Source organism: Mercenaria mercenaria, chromosome 16 (genome assembly GCF_021730395.1).
Source record: "Mercenaria mercenaria strain notata chromosome 16, MADL_Memer_1, whole genome shotgun sequence".
NCBI lineage: Eukaryota > Metazoa > Mollusca > Bivalvia > Venerida > Veneridae > Mercenaria > Mercenaria mercenaria.
The window spans coordinates 61904554-61931471 of record NC_069376.1 but is presented as its reverse complement, the minus strand read 5'-3'; the positions used below and the strand labels follow the sequence as shown (position 1 = coordinate 61931471).

The following is a 26918-nucleotide window of genomic DNA, read 5'->3' as shown; positions in this document are numbered from 1 at the left end:
AATGATGCTATGTATAGATATTTGTAACAAATCATTTAATTCAATGAATGTAATGATAATACTAATAGTGTGAGTAATAAATATGTCATTATTCTAAGTTTACATCATGTTTGAATATCATGTTACACGTTCCCGTCTCTGTGATAAGACCTCCCCGAGGTATTGGCCTGGATGTAGTTGAATACAGCTATTCAACTGGATAGAGTTGAAAACTGTTAAATATTCAACTATAACAAAACGCTTTCTGTAACTAATACACTCTGTGTGATGAAAACAATATTGCCCATTTGACATAAATTAGCCTTTTCATATATATTCGAACTCACTTCCTCCGGGTGTGATACTGAAAAGTAAACAATTTGTTCGAAAATATACCAGTTGAATTACATGTAATTCAGTATAATGCAATACAAGATGGACATACTAGGTACAAAACTGTCTTTAAATAGAGCTGTAGGAATAGCCATCAGTCCTGCGGGCTATTTCACTATTCTTACGGGACCGTAGGAATAGCCACTTCCTTTAGGAAAGTTCTTACCTTAAATTTCTCACAATAAAAATAGTATTTTACGACCTCAGCAAAAAAATCTTTGCAAAAATAATTTGTGAACCTTGAAAAATGTGAATAATTTCACACCTTCGGTATCGAGCAACGGAAGCGGCAGTGTAGAATAAAAGATATAAAAATAAATGAAACTTTAAGGATTTTTGCTATACGGCGTAATGGCCGATACCCCCTCAACGTGAAACCGGGAACGGGTGTTTATTGGTGGGTAATACCAGAAAACAGGATTTATCCTATATAATGTCGATATCGAGAATAAGGCAGCACCAGGCTTAACTATTATAAATTCTGGTGTTTTAATTTTATTTATGAAATTACTACATTTTTTGTATAATCTCTTTGTTAAGGGGCAGTTTAGATTCGGGGTCCTGTTGGATTTTGGATTCTTGCAGCTCTCTGAAATGTAAAGGTAACTTTTAGGTAATCCAACATACAAAATGTGCGACAAACTAGTTATCCAGTAACAGGTACTTATCTGTGCTTATTGTACCCCCCGACAACAAAGTTGTAAGGGGGGGTATACTGGTTTCAGGTTGTCTGTCTGTCTGTCTGTCTGTCCGTAGATGCAATCTTGTGTGCACCATTTCTCCTTATCCCCTTGACAGAATTTAATGAAACTTCACACAAGTGATCAGTACCAACAGAAGTTGTGCATGGGGCATGTTAGGCTCTTTTAGAAAAAAAATTTGCAGAGTTATGTGACTTTGTTTTTTTGTTACTATACTATATACATAGACACAATCTTGTGCGCACCATCTCTCCTCATTCCCTTGACACAATTTAATGAAACTTCACACAAGTGATCAGTAACAACAGTAGTTGTGCATGGGGCATGTTAGGTTCTTTCAGAAAAAAATTGGCAGAGTTATGGGACTTTGTTTTTTTGTTACTATACTATATACATAGACACAATCTTGTGCGCACCATGTCTCCTCATCCCCTTGACACAATTTAATGAAACTTTACACAAGTCTGTCCGTAGACTCAATCTTGTGCTCACCATCTCTCCTTATCCCCTTGACAGAATTTAATGAAACTTCACACAAGTGATCAGTACTAACAGTAGTTGTGCATGGGGCATGTTAGGTTCTTTTAGAAAAAAAATTTGCAGAGTTATGGGACTTTGTTTTTTTGTTACTATACTATATACATAGACACAATCTTGTGCGCACCATCTCTCCTCATCCCCTTGACACAATTTAATGAAACTTCACACAAGTGATCAGTACCAATAGTAGGTGTGCATGGGGCATGTTAGGTTCTTTGAGAAAAAAAATTGGCAGAGTTATGGGACTTTGTTTTTTGTTACTATACTATATACATAGACACAATCTTGTGCGCACCATCTCTCCTCATCCCCTTGACACAATTTAATGAAACTTCACACAAGTGATCAGTAACAACAGTAGTTGTGCATGGGGCATGTTAGGTTCTTTCAGCGACAAAAATTGCAGAGTTATGGGACTTTGTTTCTTGTTAATATACTATGTACATACAGTCTGCATATGCAATCTTGTGCGTGCCTAATCTACCAAACCCTTGCACACAATTTAATGAAACTTCACACAAGTGATCAGTACCAACCCTAGTTGTGCATGGTGCATGTTACATTCTTTCAGATAAATATTCTGCATAGTTATGGGACTTTGTTTTTTGTTACTATACTGTATACATACAGTCCACATAATTATGCAATCTTGTGTGCGTCAAATTGCAATGTACTGTTTCAGTGCATGCGTGGGGGGGGGGGGGGGGGGGGTACATTCATCACCTTTAGTGATAGCTCTAGTTTTACCTCCTGGTACAACCCCTTTCAGTGCTGCGTGCCAAGCAAGGGAGCTACCAGTACCAGTTTTCAAGTATTTGGTATGACGCTACTGGGGATCAAACCCCAGACAGCGGACACTACCACTGGACTATTGAGGCAGTTTTAATATGTAAATGTAGATCTATATAGAGATCTGAATCCAGCTACCCCTAGCTATTGGGCCTCAGTCAGACTGCAGCAAGTCAATATTTGTGGAGGGGATGGGGATTGCTTGTTTTACAGCTGTAATTGGGACATATTCACTTTTTTCTACTTTTTTGCTAAAGCTTTTGTATGTAAGCTGGTATTATAGGTGGAAGGGCGAATAGTCAAGCAGGCTGTCATCAAAGAGCTCTTGTTTAATGTAACATTTAGGGTTTTATTTCAGACTGAAAGATTGGTCACATTTTGTGACTATTACTATGATTACGAGATACAAGGGGCGGATTTCATGAACAGTTCCTTCTACTTCTGCCGATTAATTGATTACCAAAGAAACTGCTCTATGCTGATTCATTTATTGTAAAACATACTGTTGATAGATGATTAATATACATGTATGTCAAACACTTTTATGAAATTTTTTTATTTGGGATTCATTAGATTAAACCAAAATAAATTGATAAAAACAAACTTTATTGTATGAAAAGGCTCATGCATCTAATAATGTTGTAATTTTATCCAAATACAAGAGATTATGTTACTATACTTCCTTTGAATTCTTTATTTCATTTGTTACATCGTCAAAAGAGAGCTGAGATAAATACTTTGTTTCCTTCTGTGTACCTTAAGATCAGATATGTAGAAGGAAAGTTTATCTAATATAACAGACCAATAATTGCTCATCATTTATGGATTATCAAAGGCTATGAAAAATCTTACCAGTTTGGCAGCTGTATTATATGCTGTGAATCCCTGCTATAGGGGTATTAAGTTTTAGGTCAATGTCTTAACCCTGATGATGCTGGATAGTGGATACGATTGATTCTGTCTTTGGGACCAGTGCAGATCATGACCAGCCTGCATATCCATGCAGTCTGATCTATGTATAAATCATAGTTTTGTTAGATAGATTTATTATGTTGTTATTAATGTATACAATGAATAATGGAAAACTTTCACAATTTCACAAATGCCGCTTTAACCCCCAAGTCCAAGGGTATGGGTTACCTTACCAAAATACTAGGGAAAAACTCTCTGAACTTCTTAAAAAAACTTGTTAACAAGTTGAAAGAATATACATTAAATTATGATATATTAAATATAATTTAAAGAATGCATGAAATTGCAGAATGATTGGCAAATTGATTATGAATCTCTTCATATAAAACGAAAAAGAAAATCATAAATTTGTTAATTTTTATGCCCCGAAGGGAGGCATATAGTTTTTGAACCGTCTGTCTGTCTGTCTGTCCGCAATTTTCGTGTCCGGTCCATATCTTTGTCATCGATGGATGGATTTTCAAATAACTTGGCATGAATGTGTACCACAGTAAGACGACGTGCAGTGCGCAAGACCCAGGTCCGTAGCTCAAAGGTCAAGGTCACACTTAGACGTTAAAGGATAGTGCATTGATGGGCGTGTCCGGTCCATATCTTTGTCATCGATGGATGGATTTTCAAATAACTTGGCATGAATGTGTACCACAGTAAGACGACGTGCATTGCGCAAGACCCAGGTCCGTAGCTCAAAGGTCAAGGTCACACTTAGACGTTAAAGGATAGTGCATTGATGGGCGTGTCCGGTCCATATCTTTGTCATCGATGGATGGATTTTCAAATAACTTGGCATAAATGTGTACCACAGTAAGACGACGTGTCACACGCAAGACCCAGGTTCGTAGCTCAAAGGTCAAGGCCACACTTAGATGTTAAAGGATAGTGCATTGATGGGCATGTCCGGTCCATATCTTTGTCATCGATGGATGGATTTTTAAATAACTTGGCATGAATGTGTACCACAGTAAGACGACGTGTCACACGCAAGACCCAGGTCCGTAGCTCAAAGGTCAAGGTCACACTTAGACGTTAAAGATCATTTTTCATGATAGTGCATTGATGGGCATGTCCGGTCCATATCTTTGTCATTCATGCATGGATTTTAAAATAACTATGCATGAATGTGTGACACAGTAAGACGATGTGTCACGTGCAAGACCCAGCTCCGTAGGTCAAAGGTCCTAAACTCTAACATCGGCCATAACTATTCATTCAAAGTGCAATCGGGGGCATGTGTCATCCTACGGAGACAGCTCTTGTTTTGTTTTAATTTCTTTGAAGTTGAGGAGGGAAAACATATATGTTGGGAAATTTTCATGCTGTAAGTTTTATTGAACATAGCAGTTTTAGGAAGGAAACAATGTCAGTCTATTTGTTTACAGTTTTAAATCCTTTTAATTTACATGACCAAACACAGCAATCAACACAGTTAATTTGATTACTAGGTCATACGTGTTTACATGTTTTCAACCCAAAATTTCTCTACTTACAAAATGACCTTTCCACTTTTTGATTATATTTTGTTTTAGTTTAAGTTCACGTTTTTCTTATACAAGACACACTAAAATATGGAACCCTGAGTTAAGTTTACAAAACATAGTCTTAAATGTTTACAAATATGATTTTTTACAAAAACGAACTGTAGATAAATGTGTCAGGTCAGTTTTGTCTGTACATGTAGTTCACTTTAATAGCAATTTAACCAAAAGACTGGAGTCTTCTACTTTCCCTGACAATCTGTATTAATTGAGCCAAATATTTTGTCAGTTTTGCTGATTGAGCCAAATAGCAGTTGTAATATTGGAAGTTTTGAGATTATTGTCCCCCCCTCCCCACCCCCGCCTTTTTCGAAGAAAAAAGGGGGATATAGAAATAGGCTGCATCCTTCTGTCCATCCGTCACACTTCTTGTCGATCCATAACTCTGCCATAAAGGGATTTTGAAATAATATGGCATAAATGTTCCCCATAATGAGATGACATGTCATGCGCAAGGCTCAGACCCCTAACTTCAAGGTCAAGGTCACACTTAAGAGGACAAAAGGACAAAGGCCATTCATCAAGGGATTTTGAAATCATTTGACACAAATATTCCCCATAATGAGAGGACGTGTCATGCACAATACCCAGACCCCTAGCTCTAAGGTCAAGGTCACACTTAGAGGTTAAAGGTTAACATGGTCTGATTCTTGCTATGTCCAGTCAATATATCTGCCATTCATGAAGGGATTTTAAAATTACTTGGCACAAATGTTCTTTATAATGAGTTGATTTATCATGCACAAGAACCAGATCCCTAGGTCAAGGTCACACTTAGAGGCCAAAGCTCAAATTTAAGAATGACTTTTGTCCAGAGCATTTCTTCTTCATGCATGGAGGGATTTTGATGTAACTTGGCACAAATGTTCAACACCATGAGGCACCCTTGTTGTTAGAATTACTTCCCTTTGTTAATACTATAAATAGCTTATATTGTTACTTTTTTATTTCTGGCCATAGGGAAAAATAGAGAGATACAACATGCATATTACATCCAAATTTTAGGTGTATTTTGACCTATTTCTACCTGGTAAGGAGTTTTTGTGTACTTATATTATATAGATTTTTTTTTTTTAGGATTAACTTCCCGTCATTGTTAACTATAAATAAAAAATATGTTATAACTTTTTTTATAATTGGTCAAAAAAAATCTGTATGCAAATACAGGTGCTAGTGTAAAGAAATTTGCTATGACGGGCGTATTTTGTGACATTCTGGCAGTCTTGTTTATTTTTCCTTACCAATTTAAAAATAGAATCACATTAAATCTTTAAAATACAGATACTACATGTAGCATTTGAAAGCATTCACCAATTATAGATTTCCAGACATTTTCGAACGTCATAATGTCGTCATGAATTATGTGATATATATTTATGACTTATGTACATTGTTAGTATGTTCCCTATGGGCATGCAATATGTTTTGTGAAAAATGTCCATAGGCGGGGGATGTTGGTAACTCTGTTACAAATTCTTGTTTTAATTGAAATAGAGCAGCTATTTAGTTAGTAGACACTAGACATACAATGGTTCAACATGTTCTGCTGTCATTTAAAAGTTTGTTACGGTCTCTTACGCATAGCCTGTACATTTAAAGCCAGTCTCTGAAAACTGCATCAGGGAGTGCCTTTTGGCTCAGTAGTTAGAGCATTGGACTAGCACCTGAGCGACCCAGGTTTGATTCTTACCAGAGGCAGTTGGAATTTTTCATCATAAAATGCTATGCTTTTTTATTTTTTATGGCTTAAAGTCGTAAGATGGGGGCTCGTCCGGGATACGTACTTTATCTCGTGCCAAAAATGGCACTTCGTTCCTATGCCAAACTGGTTTACACATCATCACAAATTATGACTTCTTTGAAGAGGGGAAGTGTTACAGTCGCTTATGCATAGCCAGTACATTTAAAGCCAATCTCTGACAACTGCGCCAGGGAGTCGACACTTTGACTCAGTGGTTAGAGCATTGGACTTGTACCCAAGTGACCCAGGTTCATATCCTGACAAAGGTAGTTGGGACTTTTTGTCATAAAATGCTACATGCTCTTCGACTGAAGAAATGTCATGTAAATACAAGTATTTGAAATTTAAAAGTACATGACTGTATTCCCCATGGGTGGTTTGCAGAAATGTGCTCTACATGAAATCGAAAATACAAAATATTATTTTGACACTTGGCAGTTTATTGTTTGTAACACAATGTCAGTTTTACTAAGTGGACTTTCTCATATTTGCCTCAGGCATGATGATGATTACATAATTATCGTTTGGTTAGGTTTACAGGTGATAAGACTTTACATGACAGTTTGCATAAATATTTAAATTTTACTGCCAGATTCTTAGATACAAGAACTGCATGCGCTATTCACATGGCTGAAAAAGTTTGGTGGTAACACAGAAATTAAAAACTTTAATCATTTGCCCATTTCTGTTGTAGGTTCTTGACCACTATGGTAGTGGCACTACCTGGGGTTTAGAATTCATTCATTAGAAGATTATCCAACTGGCATGTATTACACAATAAGCTAAATGTTTCAGTTTCAGTCTACATGCAAAGGTTCAGAGATCTGTAAATGAAATGTCAGTAGGTGTAATTCTAAACTTTTCTACTGAGTTGATTGCACTTACGTAGCAATTAAAGTAAATGGACAGGTACTAAAATTTTAATGCTTTTTATGCTGTTCTTTGTGAAGAAATAAAATGAGAACTTGTACAGAACATGACAAAACATTACTAGTGTCTTGTTTTAGAAGCTTGTAACACATCTTTACTGATTCAGAAGCTTCATGTGAAGCACCTTGAATTATTTTGAAACTGGCATACTTAACCCTTAGCATGTTGGAAACAATTGATTCTGCCTTTGCGACCAGTGTAGATCATGATCTGCACTGTTCGCTTTTCAGTCAGTATCTTTTTGGTACAAATGTAAGCACCCCTTTAAACAGTTAATGGTAGTGTCCAAATTGAAAGATGGGCATGTTCATTATAGAAATTTAGCAGGGTAAGGGTTTCCTAATATTTTTGTACAAATTGAATTGGGATAATAAGAACAGAGTTACCTCTGGTAATCTCCACAGAGGGCGCTGGTGAAATAAAGGGTAAACATTATTCCGCTTGACCTTAGATTTACTATAGAATGTAGCAGAGATTCTGCATAATAAACACTAATTAATTTGTAATTTCCTAGGTATTTGACCTTAAACACTAATTAATTTGCTATTTCCTTGGTATTTGACCCAGAACAAAATAAAATCTTAGAAAATAGTCAAATAAATACTTAAATACATTTATTTCAAGGATTTTTGAGTAGTTGATAGATGAAACGAATTAAAATTTGATTATTGTTGTGTACCACTATGTAAGGGTTATGGAGGAATTCATTTTCCAAAAGAACAACATTTAAAGGATTTATGGAGAGTAGCAGTAAAAATAGCAGATCCTGGGAATAAGACAAAACTGTGGCAACCTTGTAAACACGATATTGTTTCAAAATATTAAGATCTTGAACTTGCCAAAAACAAAACTTAATCAAGGATTACATTTGTGTACTTCAACATAGCTAATTTCCGTAGATGTATTGTTGGTAAACTTGCATAACTATTATTGTTTTGTGCAGAAATACCAAGAAATATGAACTATTGATGCTGGACTGTTATATATTTATTTCAACTACAAACAATTATTTATCAAATGCATAACAGATTTTTATAGACTGAACATGATATTGTACTGCAAATGTCTACATTAATCATCATCAATGTTATTTCACAAATGTTCAGCTATTTATTTCCACAGATACATTTTGTAGAACAGCTCTAGCTTTGGTAAAATATTGTGTTTACAGTACTCATCATCTAGTTCAACTTTTTGTACAAACATACCCTTGAATGTATACACAATGAAAAAGCAATATTGTCTTTTACTTATATACATCTGTTCCAGTATCTGATAATAGTAGTTTGAAGTTTTCTTTAGCTCCATTTTTTCGTCCGTATAATCCAAGTATGGAAAAAAAATTCAAGGTTGGATAATTGCCTCTTTCCCAGCATATGGACATTTCACCTCAACTATTGTTTGTTCATTGATGACTCCGGGTGTTGCAGCCAGATAAGGAATTTCTCTACATGTGAATAAACCGCATTTGTTGACACTATATCCCGTATGCTTTTCAAATTTCTTAATTGCTGTTTTTTTTTTCATATTGCTTCCCAATTTAGGGAAGTGGATCCTATGGTCTGCTTGCAGTTGATGAAACCCTTCAGTGGACCAGTCTGAATCCTGCGGTTCTGGCAGGAGAATAGGTTCATCCCTGAAGTCTTGATTTCTGTCATATGCTTCAAGTCTGAAAGTAAGAATAAGATAGACACCATAAATTCCTCAAACAAGATATAGTGTTAGCATAAGTCATTAACCTGTAAAATGTTATCCAAAGGGCTACTCTCCAGTACTATTGCTTTATATAAGCAACACTAAATCTACAAATAATGAGATGCAATAAAGAACTTGCAATGCACACCATGGCCTACATGTTTTTAATATAAGACATAATAATTTGCCTCTGTGTACTGGTTTCTCAAGGTTTAAATGGATTAACACTATTTGTCTGAGAATTATTTAATTAAAACAACATAAAAACATACCTTGTTAACAAATCTTCCTTTCTGCCTTTGATTGATGTCCTTCTTTTTATTAATTCTCTCTGTAATTGTATAACTTTTCATCCAAAATATTTTGATTTCCTTCAGGAATCCATTTGAGATAAGAATCTGGGTCAGCATTGTTTACCCCTTATTTTACTAGCGCCACCTAGCGAGTAGCTGGCTTATTATCCCCATTCAGGTCATGGCCTCAAGATATATTTGAAAAATCAGTTGTGTCCAGCATGGTAAAGGTACTGGAAGATATAGTGCTATTGATTTTTTTTTGCAATTTAATATTATTCAGGCCTTTTGGCAGCCCATTAAGACACTGTGGACAGCTCTTGTCAGGATGTCGCTATTGGAAGTCTTTGAAACAAGACATCAGATACAATCAACAAAAGAAATCATACAAATAGATTCTTGATCATGCCTTTAGTACACACTTAATTACCGTCCTTCCTTTTACAATGGGCAGAATGATACTAATTGTAAGGTGACATATGGCCAGCTTTTAGTATTCTAAGCTTGCATGGGTTATTGACTAATACACTTATTGATTAGTACCCTCTGTTAAATAAGTTGATACATTGACTCTTACAGTGAGGTCAAGTCATAGAAGCTGATGATTGCATCAACAGCCCACTTTTTATTTTTTGGAAAAAAAACATCACACTACCCTAGGGGAAATAAACTTCTCTCCACAAATTGTGTTCATAAGAAATAAATGATTGCTCTAGAAAAGAAAAAAATATTTCTGTTATACTGGTAGGGATATCAAGTTTAAATGTAGGAGCCTTGCATTTTATTATTTTATTCAACTTGTTTAATAAATTCATTATGAAAAAACACTCATGTAATATCCTCCATGATATCATTTATATATTTGTCTGACATTTTGAAATAATAACAGAAATAAAAAATGGGGTATGGATTGAATATTGAATTTGGTTTGTCACTTTGAAAGCATCTCAGACTGTTACTCTTGTTGAAACATTTTTTACACAGGGTTACTTTACAAGAGTACATGATATAACTTAATAAAGAGTACATGATTTAACTTAATATTTAGAGGACATTTTGTGACATGTTTTGCAAGAAAAGTGAAAACCAATCCCTTAATATGTTATTTTGATCTGCGTAATATCAGCATAATGTTGAGGGACCACATGTTGCTAATATCAATTTCTTAATGAAAATGTATGCATGTGTTTTTAATAACACATTTTCTTACTATACAGGTATAAAAGTGATAAATTAATATGAAATAAGGCAAAGCCTCAAAGCGAGCTCAAAGAAATCGGATTTAGCTAAAAATAGTATGCATCATTTATTTGTCACAAAGAAACTATTCACTAGTCACAAGAATTCGGGAGAACCTATTCACTTGAAAAAGTCTACATTTAGTGTCACCATGCCTATAACAGTGAATATCATACGTTGCAAAATTTATGGAAAGCTGGTGTCACGGTGACGTCATTACCGCGTTCCCGTTTCTTTCTGCTTATTTATGACATTTTTTCCATTTTCTGGCCGATGCTTGATCTTTTAAATGCAAATAATATTTTTTTTTAAACAACTGGAAATCATTCTTTCATTATTGTTGAGCAATGAATAATTTTTAGCAATAGAAAGAAGTTCTGTATTCACTCCGGAAAGAAGTACTTCCTGTGAGCACCAGTCCGCTAGGGTGCACTTTTTTAAAACTTCCGACGAAACTTTTCAAAACCATTACCAAGTGTGAAAGTATACTTGCGTTACCGTAAAGCTCGATTCTCGAGCAGGCCCTTTGGGCCTGCTCTTCGAGCTCGCTATAAGAAAGTAGCAGGCCTAGTTGTAATAGCTTTTGTCTAATTAATGCAACATTAATTTTCAGTTAAAATTAATCAGAGAAATTTGGCATGAAGAAAAAAAGAATGGCAAAGCAATTTAGACTTATAAAATTCCACTTGGGTATTGAAAAAAATACCCAAAAACAAGCAAAAGCCGGTGACAAATGTTTGTAAATATCAGGGGCCTCGGTGACAGAGGGTTTAATGGTGCTTGATAGTAAAGAGGAATGTCTGTGGATGATTTTAAGATAAGTTTGTGGATGATTTTAAGCTACGTTATATGCTTCAAAGTTGTGTGGAGGGGCCTCCGTGGCCGAGTGGTTAAGGTTGCTGACTTCAAATCACTTGCCCCTCATCGATGTGGGTTGGAGCCTCACTCGGGGCGTTGAATTCTTCATGTGAGGAAGCTATCCAGCTGGCTTACGGAAGGTCGGTGGTTCTACCCAGGTGCCCGCTCGTGATGAAATAATGCACGGAGAAGCACCTGGGGTCTTCCTCCACCATTAAAGCTGGAAAGTCGCCATATGACCTATCATGTGTCGGTACGACGTTAAATGCAAAAAAGAAAAAAGGTTGTGTGGAAGCTGTTTGGTTAGATGAAAGTGAAAGTAGGTATTTCCTGATGTCTACCTACCCTGAATATTAGCGTTATTCATCACGTGTGTCATTCACGTGACCATGGTTTCATTGCATTATGGATCCCATATTTTTTTGATAGTTTTTGATTGCCTAAAGACAGACCTTCAAAACAAGGGTAGTCTCACAAAAAAAGAAAGGCTAGAAATGCTGATAAAAACATGTTATAAATTATTTTTACATAGAAAATAGCAGCAGAGACATTAAATACATTTTAACCAAAATGCAGTTTTTAACAAATGTTTAGAGTACTTCGTTTTTACCAAATGCATATCAGGAGTTGTTTCAGATTAGATTGAAACACTCCTATAATAGTCCATTCAGGGAACCCTGGGAAGAGCTATGCCTAGTAATGGATTAATTCTTTGTTGCCATGACAGTGACACAGTCAGGCAGATACTTTATTACAGGTTTACTGAACAGCTTTTCTAAAAATGTGTTTTTAGTAGATTTTCATTTTTAGCTCGACTATTCAAAGAATAGTCTAGCTATTCTACTCATCCTGGCGTCGGCGTCGGCGTCACACCTTGGTTAAGTTTTTGCATGCAAGTACATACAGCTGTCATTTAAAGGCATATAGCTTTGAAACTTATTTATTCTTTTTCTAGGTCAATTACCAACCTCACTGGGTCAAGTTCCATAACTCTAACATGTATTTTGAGCAAATTATGCCCCCTTTTAGACTTAGAAAATTCTGGTTAAAGTTTTACATGCAAGTTACTATCTCCAAAACTAATGCAGATATTGAATTGAAACTTCACATGTGTCTTCGGGGTTATAAAACTAGTTGATAGCACCAAGCCCCATAACTCTGACCTTCATTTTGACCAAATTATGCCCCCTTTTTGGACTTAGAAAATTCTGGTTAAAGTTTTGCGTGCAAGTACATACAGCTATTACTAAAAGGCATATAGATTGGAAACTTACTTTTTCTTTTTCTAGATCAATTACCTACCGCACTGGGTCAAGTCCCATAACTCTGACATGTATTTTGGCCAAATTATGCCCCCTTTTGGACTTAGGAAATCCTGGTTAAAGTTTTTACATGCAAGTTACTATCTCCAAAACTAATACAGATATTGAATTGAAACTTCACATGTGTCTTCGAGATTATAAAACTAGTTGATAGCACCAAGTCCCATAACTCTGACTTGTATTTTGGGCAAATTAAGCCCCCTTTTGGACTTAGAAAATTCTGGTTAAAGTTTTGCGTGCAAGTACATACAGCTATAACCAAAAGGCATATAGCTTTGAAACTTATTTATTCTTTTTCAAGGTCAATTACAAACCTCTGGGTTAAGTTCCATAACTCTTAACATGTATTTTGAGCAGATTATGCCCCCTTTTGGACTTAGAAAATTCTGGTTAAAGTTTACATGCAAGTTACTTTTTCCAAAACTAATGCAGATATTGAATTGAAACTTAACATGTTTCTTCGGAGTTATAAAACTAGTTGATAGCATCAACTCCCATAACTCTGATATGCATGTTGGTCAAATTATGTCCCCTTTCGAACTTAAAACTCTTTTGATATTTAACATTTTGGGTAATAATTTCCTGCTTCTGTGACAATATTTCGAATAGTCGAGCTTGGCTGTCTTACGGACAGCTCTTGTTTTAGACATCCTTTTTCAATACAGAAAAGTTTTTTATAGTCCCATATAAGATATGTCTAGGATGCTTCTCCACAGGGAAAAGAATTTTTTTTCCCTTTTAGTCAGAATTACAGTTTTATGTTAAATTATTGTTGATAATAACTCATTGAAAAGTTCCCATTGAGACTGTGATGAACATGGTCGGGAGAGCTTATTTCACAGAGATTGGAAAACTGATGGGCTTAATGTGTTTGATCTTTGTAAAATGGAACTGTCAATTCATTGATTAAACTGAACTTTCCTCTGCTAAACTAATAATGGGCTATACAGTAAGCAACTGTATTTAATGTTCCATTTATCCTGTGTTGTTTTCTATTTTCAGGACGGAACTTCCAGTACCGATGTTTGACAGAAATGACTTCAGTTTTTGGAGTATACTTAAACAATGTATAGGAAAGGTGAGATATCCCTTTACTAATATCCTGGTACAACATTGCCTCTACATGTACACTCATTTACATCTACAGGTATAGCACAGTAATAAGGCGCTTTGAAATGTAAACAAACAAAAAGTAGCATAAATTAAAGTCAGTACACTACGTTTACACTGCAAATAGTAAATCCTCGTTGGCCGAGCGGTATTGGTATCCGTCTTATACTTTTTCGTCGAGAGTTCGATTCCCAGGCAAGTAAAAAGGTATTTTGAAAACTATTTAATTTCTTTTTTGTCAATACGATTCAACAAAAACATCAAAAGCCTGTTAATCTAGTTCTTACTTGTTAGCTAACTTATATATGTCATTGTCAACACATAATCATGTTTAAAAAAGCCTCATTTTAAAAAATGATCTAACGTTTTTGAGGCTTTCGTGAATAAATTAAAGATCAGAGAAAAACAAACTTACACAAAGTATATAAATTAAATGCAAATTAAAAAAAAAATGACGCCCGGATGCAAGGTTCGAACCATAAAAAAACTATTACTAAAAATTTATTACATGTCTGCCCACTCAACCTACGCGCTATCAACCAACTATTGATTTTACTTTCAATATCTCCTTTTAAAAGAGATTGCTAAGGACTGACTGTTTATTTACATGTTGCTAAAAGTAAAAACACCATAATACTTATAAAGTTCTGTGCCCACAAGTATTAATTATAAATATTTGGTTTATAGATGACTATTGAGGCTAAAATTAGCAAACTCACCCCCCTGAATACCTTAGTGGTCAGAGCTTAGGACTAGAAATTGAGAGGTAGCTAGTTCAATCCCCAGATGCAATGTTTGTTCTCTGCACATGAGAACTGTGTGTCTGAAGTCAATTTTCCTTTCAGCTGTGAGTGTCTCGATAAATACTGATTTTCATTCTCCTGATAAACATAAAACTTGGTATTTTTGTCAAATGGCAGAGAAAACAAGGTAAAATGTTATTTGCTGGTTGAGATTGACACAACTATGAAAACAACAGAAAATAGTCCCCCACAAACAACGGTGATTCCACAGTATACATATACATATTAGGTTTTAAGGTTATAAACCCATAATGAATATTGCCACTTTTGACTGACCAGTTATCTTCACTGTCTCGCATATGACATTATGAATGAGTCATTTTTTCATGCAGTAACTGGTACATCTCTGTAGATTCTAATGATTGTGAGCTCTTCTGACAGGAGAAAAAAATCAACTGTGTTTGAATCAATACCTATTGTAACAAAACCAAGCCGGCTTTTTTTCAAGAATATTTTTGTGAGATCTATGCATATTTTTGTGAGATCTATGCAAATAAGTTTATATTTCTTGGGACTGTTTGGAACTTTGAATTGACAAAAGTCCATAAAGCACCATAGAGCAGATTATTACATACTCATTTCTATTCCCCATTCAGTTACAATGGAACTGGAAACATCAATATTTTTCCATACACTCAGAGGCCTGAATTTCATATTGGGGTGTGTGACGTAATTTAATGTGTGCCATTGCATTAATTCTTTTATTAAGTTCTTTATTGTCAATCTTATTCATGCTATTTAACAAATTCATGATATTTACATTACATTTATACGTGTAGATACCTAAGTAATAAACGGGTTATTATCTTTGCATCGGGAAATATGCACTCATTCTTTCCGCTGCAGAACTCGTGCATATTTCCTGATACAAAGCTAATAACTTATAATTATTTTCTTAAGTTAATCTTTAGCCTGCTGGTGGCAAGTGACTTTGCCCTTGTGACCAGTGCAGACCCAGATCACATCCATGCAGGCTGATCCACTGTTTGCTATTCAGTTTGTAAATTTAACCCTTACCATGCTAAATTTCTATAATGGACTGGTCCATCTTCCAATAGGGGCAGTACCATTAATCATTTGAAGGGGTGTTTACTAAAAATTTACTGACTGAATAGCGAACAGTGCAGACCATGATCAGACTGCACGGATGTGCAGGCTGATCTTGGTCTGCACTGGTCGCAAAGGCAGAATCACTTGCCGCCAGCAGGTTAAGGGTTAAAATGCAGCCAAGAAAATTAGTCCCAGATGAACCCAGTATGTTGTTTCTTTCTGCAAGAGTGTATATATATTACAATATTCATCACTATTCAAGCATATATAGGTGGGGTAAAACCACAAATATGTAGACATGTCATAATTATATTCAGTTTAAAAATGCACAGTGCATGACAGATTTCATCTGTTCATTTATGAGATAAGCATGGGGAGTGCACACTGGATACTATGGTAAACTCTAGTACATCTACTACTACTACTACTGTACTAAATCTGTTAGACTGGTTTCAAGCTTAAAGTAGTTTTACTTATTGTTCAGGCCAAAAGTTTATTGGTGGGAGTAAAATTTATTAAATGTAATTGGTAGGACTGGGACGATTATTTGGTTAATCGGATCCGATTCGATTACTAGGTGAAACCGGTTTCAATTTTGCAAAACCGCTATTTGCTTTAAAACAAAAAACATATCACAAAACGTACTTTGTCTTTATACATTTCTTTGACCAGCACATAGACCTATGGTATATTTCTGCTAAAACACATGAACATAATCAATAGTCTTGGATTTGCCTGTCGTGATATATCTAAAATAAAATACACCAAAATACTACTTATCAATTATCATACTGCTTTCAAACGATAAAGTCCGTAAGTTACTAATGAAGTCAGCTGCTGGAAGTACCTTGATACAGTCGCCAGGAAAGAAAACAGCATGTTCAATATGGCAGTCGATTAATAGGTTCAATTCGATTTCATACAAATTAACTGGTTTCAAAATTTTGAAATTGTCCCAGCCCTAGTAATTGGTGGACCATCCCCCTAGAATTTTCAGCCGAATTTTCTATTTTTGTACAGTTAAAACCACGTTTAGAGCTACCAGAAGTCTAGTAGTACAGCGTCCGCTTCGACTGTGGGAGGTCGTAGGTTCGATCTCCGGCCACGTCATACCAAGGGAAACTGACTTTTCTTCACTCATACCCTCGTGGTGATGGGTTCCATCAGGAATGAGGTGTCGAGAGTGATTAATATAAGTTGTAGAAATTGCTTCACAATTTACTATAAAACAATATAGAACAGCTGAACTACATATTATCATAACTTAATACTGAAAATAAATAAATATTTTAACACAATAATGTTTTTTGTTATTTTCAAACATCACAGTCAAAATCAATTTATCAATCATCATGGAAGTATTAATGGACAATCACCTATTAATCATAATATATGCATCAGGTGAAATCCATATTAATTAACATCAGGTAAACATAATATTATTTATCCTATTTCATATGCTGATTAGTTTGGCATTAATGGAGGTATGTTTGATAGAAAACGGTGGATCAATTCATGATATTAATTAACTTGTCTCAGAGTATTTGTTGTTACCTCCAGATTAAGATATATATCATTTAACTGCTGATACATATATTTAAATTACAAAACACACCGATAAGGGATTTTCAGGCCTACATAGATAATAATTATGTTTGTCAGTTAAAAATTGGTAAACAAAAATATGTCCCATTGAGATATTGTGACAACATTTACTGCGCAAGAGTCATCCTACACCCTGGTGAAATAATAAGGTTTTCAAGCAAAAACGAAAATTCCTAAACTTTCTATACAGTATTGACTGCCTTTTGGGAATTTAGAGTCTTCTCCCTTGAATAGCACTGTCATGACATTTTTCCATTAGTTATCATATAAAACTATCTCATTTTTTACTATTGTGTGAGGAAGTAGTTATAGTAAGGGTAGCAAAAACAAGTGGAACACTTTCTGGTGTACAAATATTATATCATACTCAAGAAATAATTTTTGTCTTCCTCTGACTTTACAGGGCAGATTAACACCAAACTTCACAGAAGTTGAAGTATTATGGTCCTTATTTTGTAGCATTTTACAATGTCTGCATTTTAAGTGGTGGAGACAGAACTTTTCCAAGAAAAACAGTTTCTAGTTTGTATTGCTTTTTCAGAGCAACAGATAAGCTTTCAAAATTTGTTGGGTATTACTTCATCCTTTTGGTTTGAATTGTGTTTGAAAACATGTTACTCCATGATTTTTATTTCAGTGGTGTATTCATGCATTTCAGTAAGAATTTCTAAACATCTTGTGCTAGTCTGGACATAAGATTCAGTGGTATTTTTTTAACAAAACACAGACAGTGAGCAAGGATCTGTAAACAATGACTATTTTGTTACTGTGTGATAGAATTTGTATTATTTCATCTCAGTTTTTTGTGGGAATGCCAAATTCTTATTGATCAAGAACACTATGAATGGGTAATGGTTAGAAAATAGAAGTGATAGTATTGATCTGTGTGCTGCTTTTCTAGCCTTCAGCCTGGAGTGATGCTCATTTGAAAAAATTTATAGCCCAATATTCATAGATATCTGATAATGCAAGCCCTTGAATACCCCAACCCAGGTCTTCATGTGTATTCAACGGTGTACACAAAACACCTAAATTACTGTTAACTGGAAAAAATGTTGAAATTTTAAACCAGTAAAATTAAAACTGAAGAAGCCTAGTGTTTAAGTCATCAGCTCTGGGAATGGGATGTTAAATGTTGGAGCTCCACTGGGATCAGTTCAGATGTGGTACATTGGTGAGGTTTCAGCAAGTGAAAGAATGATGGTTACTGAATTCCTTGCTGTCTGGTATTAATTATATTTGAAATTTATTTAAGAAGCAAAAATGATTATATTACATAGAATTAGATCCCTTTTAGAAGCGGATGTACTTGAATTTTTAGCTCACCTGAGCTATTGTGATCGCTTGATGTCCGGCGTCTGTCTGTCGTCTGTCAACATTTAGCTTGTGTATGCGATAGAGGCTGAATTTTTCAACTGATCTTCATGAAACTTTGTCAGAATGATTACCTTGATAAAATCTAGGCCAAGCTCGAAAATGGGTCTTCTTGTTTGTTTGTTTGATTTGGGTTTAATGCTGTTTTTCAACAGTATTTAGTCATTTAACGGCAGGCAGTTAACCTAACCAGTGTTCCTGGTTTCTGTATCAGTACAAACCTGTTCTCCGCAAGTAACTGCCAACTTCCCCACATGAATCAGAGATGGAGGACTAATTATTTCAGACACAATGTCATTTATCAAATAGTCATGGAGAACATCCACTACTGCATGCACATGCCATTAAAAGGGTCATGAAATTGGCCTTAATTTTTTCAAACATTTTTAACAGAGTTTTAACAGGTCACCATTAAAATTCACCCATTAGTTCTTACTATTTAATGGGATTTTCATGACCATAGTTTTAATGCCATACATTAAAAAGCCATGAAATATGTATATTAAAACCCTGGCAAAATACACCTTTTTAAATTGACTTTGATGGCCATGAAAAGCTGCTTATAATAAACCATTAAAATAAGTTAACACGCTCCTTAAAACTCCGTGAAAATTTTTAATTGGCATGAAATTAATGTGCCATTAAAAATATACCCCTTAATTCCCCATTAATTAGCAAGAACTAATGGAGCCATTAATTCTTTTAATACTCTGTTAATGCCCGTTAATTATTAAAAAATTGATTAACGTCTCATTAAATATGCCAGATTCATTTTTAAAATGGGTTTGTAAAAATTTAAGGTATATCAAATTAAGGGCCATGAAAATTTGCCATAAGAATTAGACATCTTAAAATTAATCAACTTCATATTTATTTTTGCCATATTGATTTAAACTACGTATTACAACACGTGTATAGTATCTATACATATGTACTTTTGTAAAATGCTAGAAGAATATTTGTTTCTTCTTTTTTCTCTCTTTATTTTGTAATGAAAACCCACATGTAACAGCCTCATACATATTGTCATATTGTACCCTTTATTCTGTCATATGTTCATATAAATGAGGAAAAAAAGGATTTTGTATTGTATTGTTTTGTACTGAGAAAGGTTTACAGGTACCGGTTTAATAGATCAAGTGACCATGTGGGTAACTTTAACTATACAACATTATAATATTGACCAACATTCTGACCAAGTTTTTATTGGTACAGACATTAGGCAGCAGGACTGTGTATTCAAAAAGCAACTGTTGATGAAAATGTCAGCGCACAATGGGCAATCACAACTTAGCTCTACTTCAGTACTTTGTGCTCAGGTGCACGCACTTAAACAGTTAAGAGCATATGTTTGAGGGATTGCATCACAAGTTCCCCCCTCCCCAATCAAGCGTACCCACTCTTTGATTCATCGGAACGAAGAAGGATTGATCTGCCCATGCCCCAAATGAATTTAAGTCAGACTGTAAATCTTCACAATCATGTGTACTGTTCACTTCTCTATAAACCTTAGTTTCTACTCAAGATTGGAAGATTAATTTGAAAATCTAAACTGGTCTGAGCACATTTTATATGTAAATTCCTTCCTTAAACCCTTTTTCTTATACAAATGCTAATTATTGACAGGAAAAACAAAAAACAGAAAAGTGGCATGCAAACAATACATATTTACCTTTACCCAAAATAATGTAGATTGATGTTATCAAATAAATTAATATGTTTCCATCCAACTTTCTTGAAATAAATCTGATTTTTGTAGGAACACAATTTGGCAACATTTGAAAAACATAGCATAACTGTATCAAGGGGAAATAAAATTTAAAGCAACTAAATATAACATCATGATACATTTTAGATAATGTGTCATAGTATGTATTTATTGTGATTAAAAGTCCATTTTAAGAACAATATGGGACTGGAATTATAAGCAATTTAATGGGATGCAAGCCAAAAACCAAAAAAAAATATATATACAATCACATTTTCAGAAAGAAGGACTTAAGGGCATCACATTGCTGTTAAGGGGCCCTTAAGTTTACTCTTAAATGAAATTGTACAGAACCTGAACATTTAATGGGCATTAAATCAATTTTAAAGGCCATGAATAATCCTGTTAAATTCAAAATATTCAGAATTTCACAATTTTTTCAAAGCCATTAACTTTTTTAGCTACCAAACTTAATTTTTAATGGCATGATTCATGGTAAAAAATGGGTGTATTAATGGTATTTTAACATGTAACCCATTAATATTGTGAAACCTGTTAAATAAAGTGATGCAAGAATTAATGGGGTTAATTAACGGGTTTTCCTATTTTAATGGGTATTTTACATGGTTTTAAACCATGTTTAATGGTATGTGCATCCAGTAGTGATCTTGGGTCAAAAACTAGGTCACTAGGTCAAATCAAAGGAAAAACGTGTATGCGATAGAGGCTGTATTTTTCAATTGATCTTCATGAATTTTGGTCAAAATGATAAGTTGATAACCTTAATGAAATCTAGGCAAGGTACGAAAATAGGTCATCTGGGGTCAAAAACTAGGTCACTAGGTCAAATCAAAGGAAAACCTTGTGTATGCGATAGAGGTTGTATTTTTCAATTGATCTTCATGAATTTTGGTCAAAATTATTGCCTTGATGAAATCTAGGACAAGTTTGAATATGGGTCATCTGAGGTCAAAAAATAGGTCACTAGGTCATTTCAAAGGAAAACGTTATGTGTGCAATAGGGGCTGCATTTAACACCGGATCTTCATGAAATTTGATCAGAATGTTTGTCTTGATGAAATCTAGATGCAGTTTGAATATGGGTCATCTAGGACCAAAAGCTCGGCCACCCGGTCAAATTAAAGAAAAACCTTGTGTACACAGTAGGGGCTGCATTTTACACTGGATATTCATAAAATTTAATCAGAATGATTGCCTTGATGAAAGCTAGGTCAAGTTAGAATATTGGTCATCAGTGGTCAAAAACTAGGTCACTAGATCAAATCAAAGAAAAATCTTGTGTATGCAATAGAGACTGTATTTTTCAATTGATCTTCATTAAATTTGGTCAGAATGATAGCATTGATGAAATGAAGGTCAAGATTGAATATGGGTCATCTAGGGTCAAAAACTAGGTTGCTAGGACAAATCAAAGAAAAATGTTATGTATGCGATAGAGGCTGTATTTTTCAATTGAGGTTGATGAAATTTGGTCAGAATGATTGCCTTGATCAAATCTAGGTCAAGTTAGAATGTAGGTCATCTTGGCTCAAAAACTAGGTCACTAGGTCAAATTGAAGAAAAAACTTGTTTACACTAAGAGAACCACATTTTAGTCCAATCTTAATGAAAATTGGTCAGAATATTTGTTTCCATTAAATCACTAGGTCAAACATTTTTACACTGTTATGGTGTGTTTCTCAGGTGAGTGACCTAGGGCCATCTTGGCCCTCTTGTTATGTTTTACATGAGGTGATACAGAATTTTCATATAGAAATATGTTTTGTTTGTGTGTTTGTCCACAGAAGTTTGGTATTTAATCAATTTTCAGCTCAACAGAGCATAAAGTGCTCAAAGTGAGCTATTGTGACCAGTCATTGTCCAGCGTGCGTCGTGTGTCCTCTGTTAACATTTGCCTTGTGAACAATCTAGAGGCCACAGTTGTGACCCAATATTTATGAAACTTGGTCAGAATGTTTGTCTTGATGATCTCTAAGTCATATTCCAATCTGGGTCATGTGACCCAATCTTTATGAAACTTGGTCAGAATGTTTGTCTTGATGATCTCTAGGTCAGATTTGAAACTGGGTTACGTGGGTTCCAAAAATAGGTCAGTAGGCCAGATCAGAGGAAAATCTTGTGAACACTCTAGAGGCCACAGTTGTGACTCAATCATTTTGAAACTTTGTCAGAATGTTTGTCTTGATGATCTCTAGGTCAAGGTTTGAATCTGGGTCATGTGGGGTCAAAAACTTGGTCACCTGGTCAAATTAAAGGAAAAGCTTGTGAACACTAGAGGGAACAGTTGTGACTCAATCTTTATGAAACTTGGTCAGAATGTTTGTCTTGATGATTTCTAGGTCAAGTTTGAAACTTGGTCATGTGGGGTCATAAACTAGGTCTGTAGGCCAGATCAAAGGAAAATCTTGTTAACACTCTGGAGACCACAATTTAAGTTTGAAACCCATGAGAATTAGTCAGAATGTTTGTCTTGATGATCTATAGGTCAAGATCGAATCTGGGTCATGTGGGGTCAAAAACTAGGTCACCCGGTCAAATAAAAAAAAAAACTTGTGAACACTCTAGAGGCCAAAGTTGTGACCCAATCTTTATGAAACTTTGTAAGAATGCTTTTCTCGATGATCTTTAGGTCAAGTTCTGGGTCATGTGGGGTCAAAAACTAGGTCAGTAGGCCAGATCAAAGGAAAATCTTGATAACATTATAAAGTCAAAGGTTTAAGTTTGAAACTCATGAGAAGTGGTCAGAATGTTTGTCTTGATGACCTCTAGGTCAAGCTCTAATATGGGTCATGTTGGATCAAAAACTAGGTCACCCGGTCAAATCAAAGGAAAAACTTGTTAACACTCTAGAGGCCACAGTTCTGATCCTATCTTTATGAAACTTGGTCAGAATGTTTGTCTATATGATCTCTAGGTCAAGTATGAAACTGGGTCATGTGGGGTCATAAACTAGGTCTGTAGGCCAGATCAACTATGGTGAGCGATATAGGGCCATCATGGCCCTCTTGTTTTTACATTCTTGACTTATTTATGTTGAAAAGCTTAATCCAATAACATTTAAATAGTCAATTTTTCTTTGGGAGTGTTTTGGTGCACCCAAATAGATAAATAAATATTCTTGGGAGTGGGATAGGGGTGGGGGAGGGAAGGGGGGATCGCATTAGACATAATAGACATAGCCAATAAGGTCACTTCAAGCCACTTAACCCGCACAGAATGTGAGACCGAACCGTGGCTTGATATATATATTTCTTTATTTGCTGAGACCACATAGCTTGCTTAGGGAAGTTGGTGGTTCTACCCAGTGCCTGCCTCTGACTGAAACAGTGCTGGAGTCTTCCTGCACCATCAGTAGCTGGAAAATGTCACCATAAAAAATATTATCTAAATGACCCTGAAACAATTACTCTTTTTGAATAAATGATGCAGGGGTAATTACAGATGAAAGAATTTTTAATTAAATCATTTAACCATGTCTTTTTAATGTATTGATCTTGTTTGGTTGGCTAAGCATTAAACTTGCAGGTAGAAACATGTTCAGATTAAGTGAATACATGTTTTGTTGAGGTTTTTAGCTCACCTGAGATGAGCTTTTGTGACCAGTCATTGTCCAGCAATGTGCATCATGCGTCAACATTTGCCTTGTTGACACTCTAGAGGTCACAGTTTTGACCCAGTCTTTATGAAACTTAGTCAGAATGTTTGTCTTGATGATCACTAGGTCAAGTATTAAACTTGGTCATATTTGGTCAAAACTAGGTCAGTAGGCCAGGTCAAAGGAAAATCTTGTTAGCACTCTCAGGTCCACAGTTTAAGTTTGAAACTCATGAGAATTGGTCTGAATGTTTGTCTTAATGACCTCTAGGTCAGTTTTGAATCTGGGTCATGTCATTTGGTGTCAAAGACTGGGTCATTAGGTCAATCATGTTTACACTGTTATGGTGTGTTACTCAGGTAAGCAACATGGGGCCATCTTGGACCTTCTGTTTTTGTTTTTTTTGCCTTTTTTATCTATGGAAACTTAAATTTGCACATGCATGAAATTTTTAAGATGAAATAATTTGTAATTTATGATTTCATTTCATGGATAAGCACGCAGCCATAAAATCTTGAAATATTCTGTCACAAATGCTTAGTATAATTAGTATAATGACATTTTTTGTACTTTGACCCAAATAATATACTGTGAAATCATTAATATTCGTGGGGGACTAATTTTTGTGGATTTCGTGGTTGAGTCAATCCACGAAATTTAATCCCAACGAACATGTAAAATTCCCATTCATTTTATGTTCAAAAGTTGAAATCCACAAATTCATATCCCCACGAAATTGCCGTTTTGATCAAAACCATGAAAGTTCATGCCTACGAAATTAAATGATTTTACAGTAATATTTTGTTGAAAGGAGTATTTATACCCATAATATTTTTATGTAACATCTATTCAATAGAAATTTATTTGAACATGACTATAATGCTTAAGGTTTTACAGTATGAATGGAAAACATGTGAAAACCCTACCTGTCCAATTGTTATTAGAAGCTTCCTCGCTTGGCGCTCAGCATTTAGAGGATAGTACTAGGACTGGTCAGCCCGGTGTCAGTATAATGTGACTGGGTGGGGTATCATGTCATGTGTCTACGGCGTGATATTCCGGTGAGGCAGCACTATAAAGTTGGGCATTGTGCTCACTGCTACAAGTAGATACCATCGTTCATATGACTGAAAAATTGTTGAGAAAGACGTTAAACTCGAACACATACACACACACACACACGCTCTTAAACATACTACCTGTACTTGCAAAGTTATCATAGAATACAGTTTTATTAGGTTTTTCAGTAAATTATTGAAATATCAGCGTGAATGATATCTGGCATTTTCACTGTGAAAAATGTCAAATATATTCCTTATAAATTCTTGTTGTTTCCATTGTGCAAGTTTTGAAGTGTGTGGAATTCTGGACAGTCCGGTGAACCAATATCTTTAGTATTGTACTAATAGTCAGACGTGATGGAAGCTGACACTGAGTGTAATTTAAAGGAAGATGTAAAAATTTTGTACAGCAATCCATAATGTAAGCTATAAAACAAAACTACTGGGACTGCATAAACTATTAATGCCATTTATTTCTATCAATTGATAATAATTAGGTGCCCATTAAGATGTTACCTTAACTAGGACATATTGTTCATGAGCCAGGGGATGCTTCCAGTCAATGCTGCTTTTTTATGTGACTGAGGTATTGATTATCTGATATTCTTTCACCAGTTATACCCTGCTAAATTTCTATATTAATGAAGTTGTTCATCTTTTAATTTGGACATTACCATTAACTGTTAAAAGGGGTGCTTACCCAAAACATACTGAGTGAATGGTGAACAGTGCAGGTCATGATCTATGCAGGCTGATAATGATCTGCTCTGATCGCAAGGGCAGAATCAATCCTGTCCAGCATGATAAGGGTTAATTTCATCAAGCTCTATTGTATAAGTATATATAGACACACAAGAAACTCTGTACCTCCTCTTAGTATTATTGACAGATAACCGCATTTCACATATCCTCGTCATTTTGTAGAATTTGTTCTGTCTGCTACAACATTTCTCATACAAGTATCTGTTTTTGCAATACCAGCGAGTTTTTTTCTATCCTAGAAGATAATTACATACTTACTGTTGGAGATATGACTTTACCTGTCAGCTGGGGATATTAGGATTTTGAAAACTTTCATTTGACTTGATAAATATCACTTACATAATAATACTATGTCTTGCATGTTTGAGGTCATGAAGAAAAGAAAAATGGGTACTGTCTTAAAAGTAGAACAATATAATAGACTGTTTTCATTGTAGTATTAGTGGGCATATTTACTTGGAACCATAGTAAGGTTTAATGTAACACATTTCATTGAGAGAGGATCAAAAATGTATCAGTCATCTAGTAAAATCGAATATCATAACATGATAGGCCATGGTTTAAATTGTCAGTTGATAGTTGGAGCTGTTGACTGGTAGGTTTACTAGGCTAGTCGGATCTTAAGAAAAAAGTCAAAATTTACTTCTGATGTCCTAAGCACTTACTGATTGGTTTGTCGGTCAGTAGTTAAAACTATTAGCTGTCTGTCCTATTGTTTTTTGACAGGCAAGCCATTACCGATAAGACTGAATGTTGCTCATAGTTTCTGTACTTTTTACTGGGTTAAACATCACACTGACACAGTTATAGGTAATATGGCGACTTTCCAGCTTGGTGGAGGA

At 35.1% G+C, this 26918-nt stretch overlaps 1 protein-coding gene across 4 annotated transcripts in view; it reads left to right on the top strand.

Annotated features, from left to right (window-relative positions):
* LOC123539572 (oxysterol-binding protein-related protein 1-like) overlaps positions 1 to 26918 on the top strand; it is a 111030-nt gene that overhangs the window by 55912 nt on the left and 28200 nt on the right. For all 4 annotated transcript variants that reach the window (XM_053527231.1, XM_053527229.1, XM_053527228.1 and 1 more), the window contains one exon: positions 13990 to 14065. In XM_053527231.1, the coding sequence (XP_053383206.1) occupies positions 13990 to 14065 (76 nt within the window). The remainder of the gene's footprint in view (positions 1 to 13989; positions 14066 to 26918) is intronic.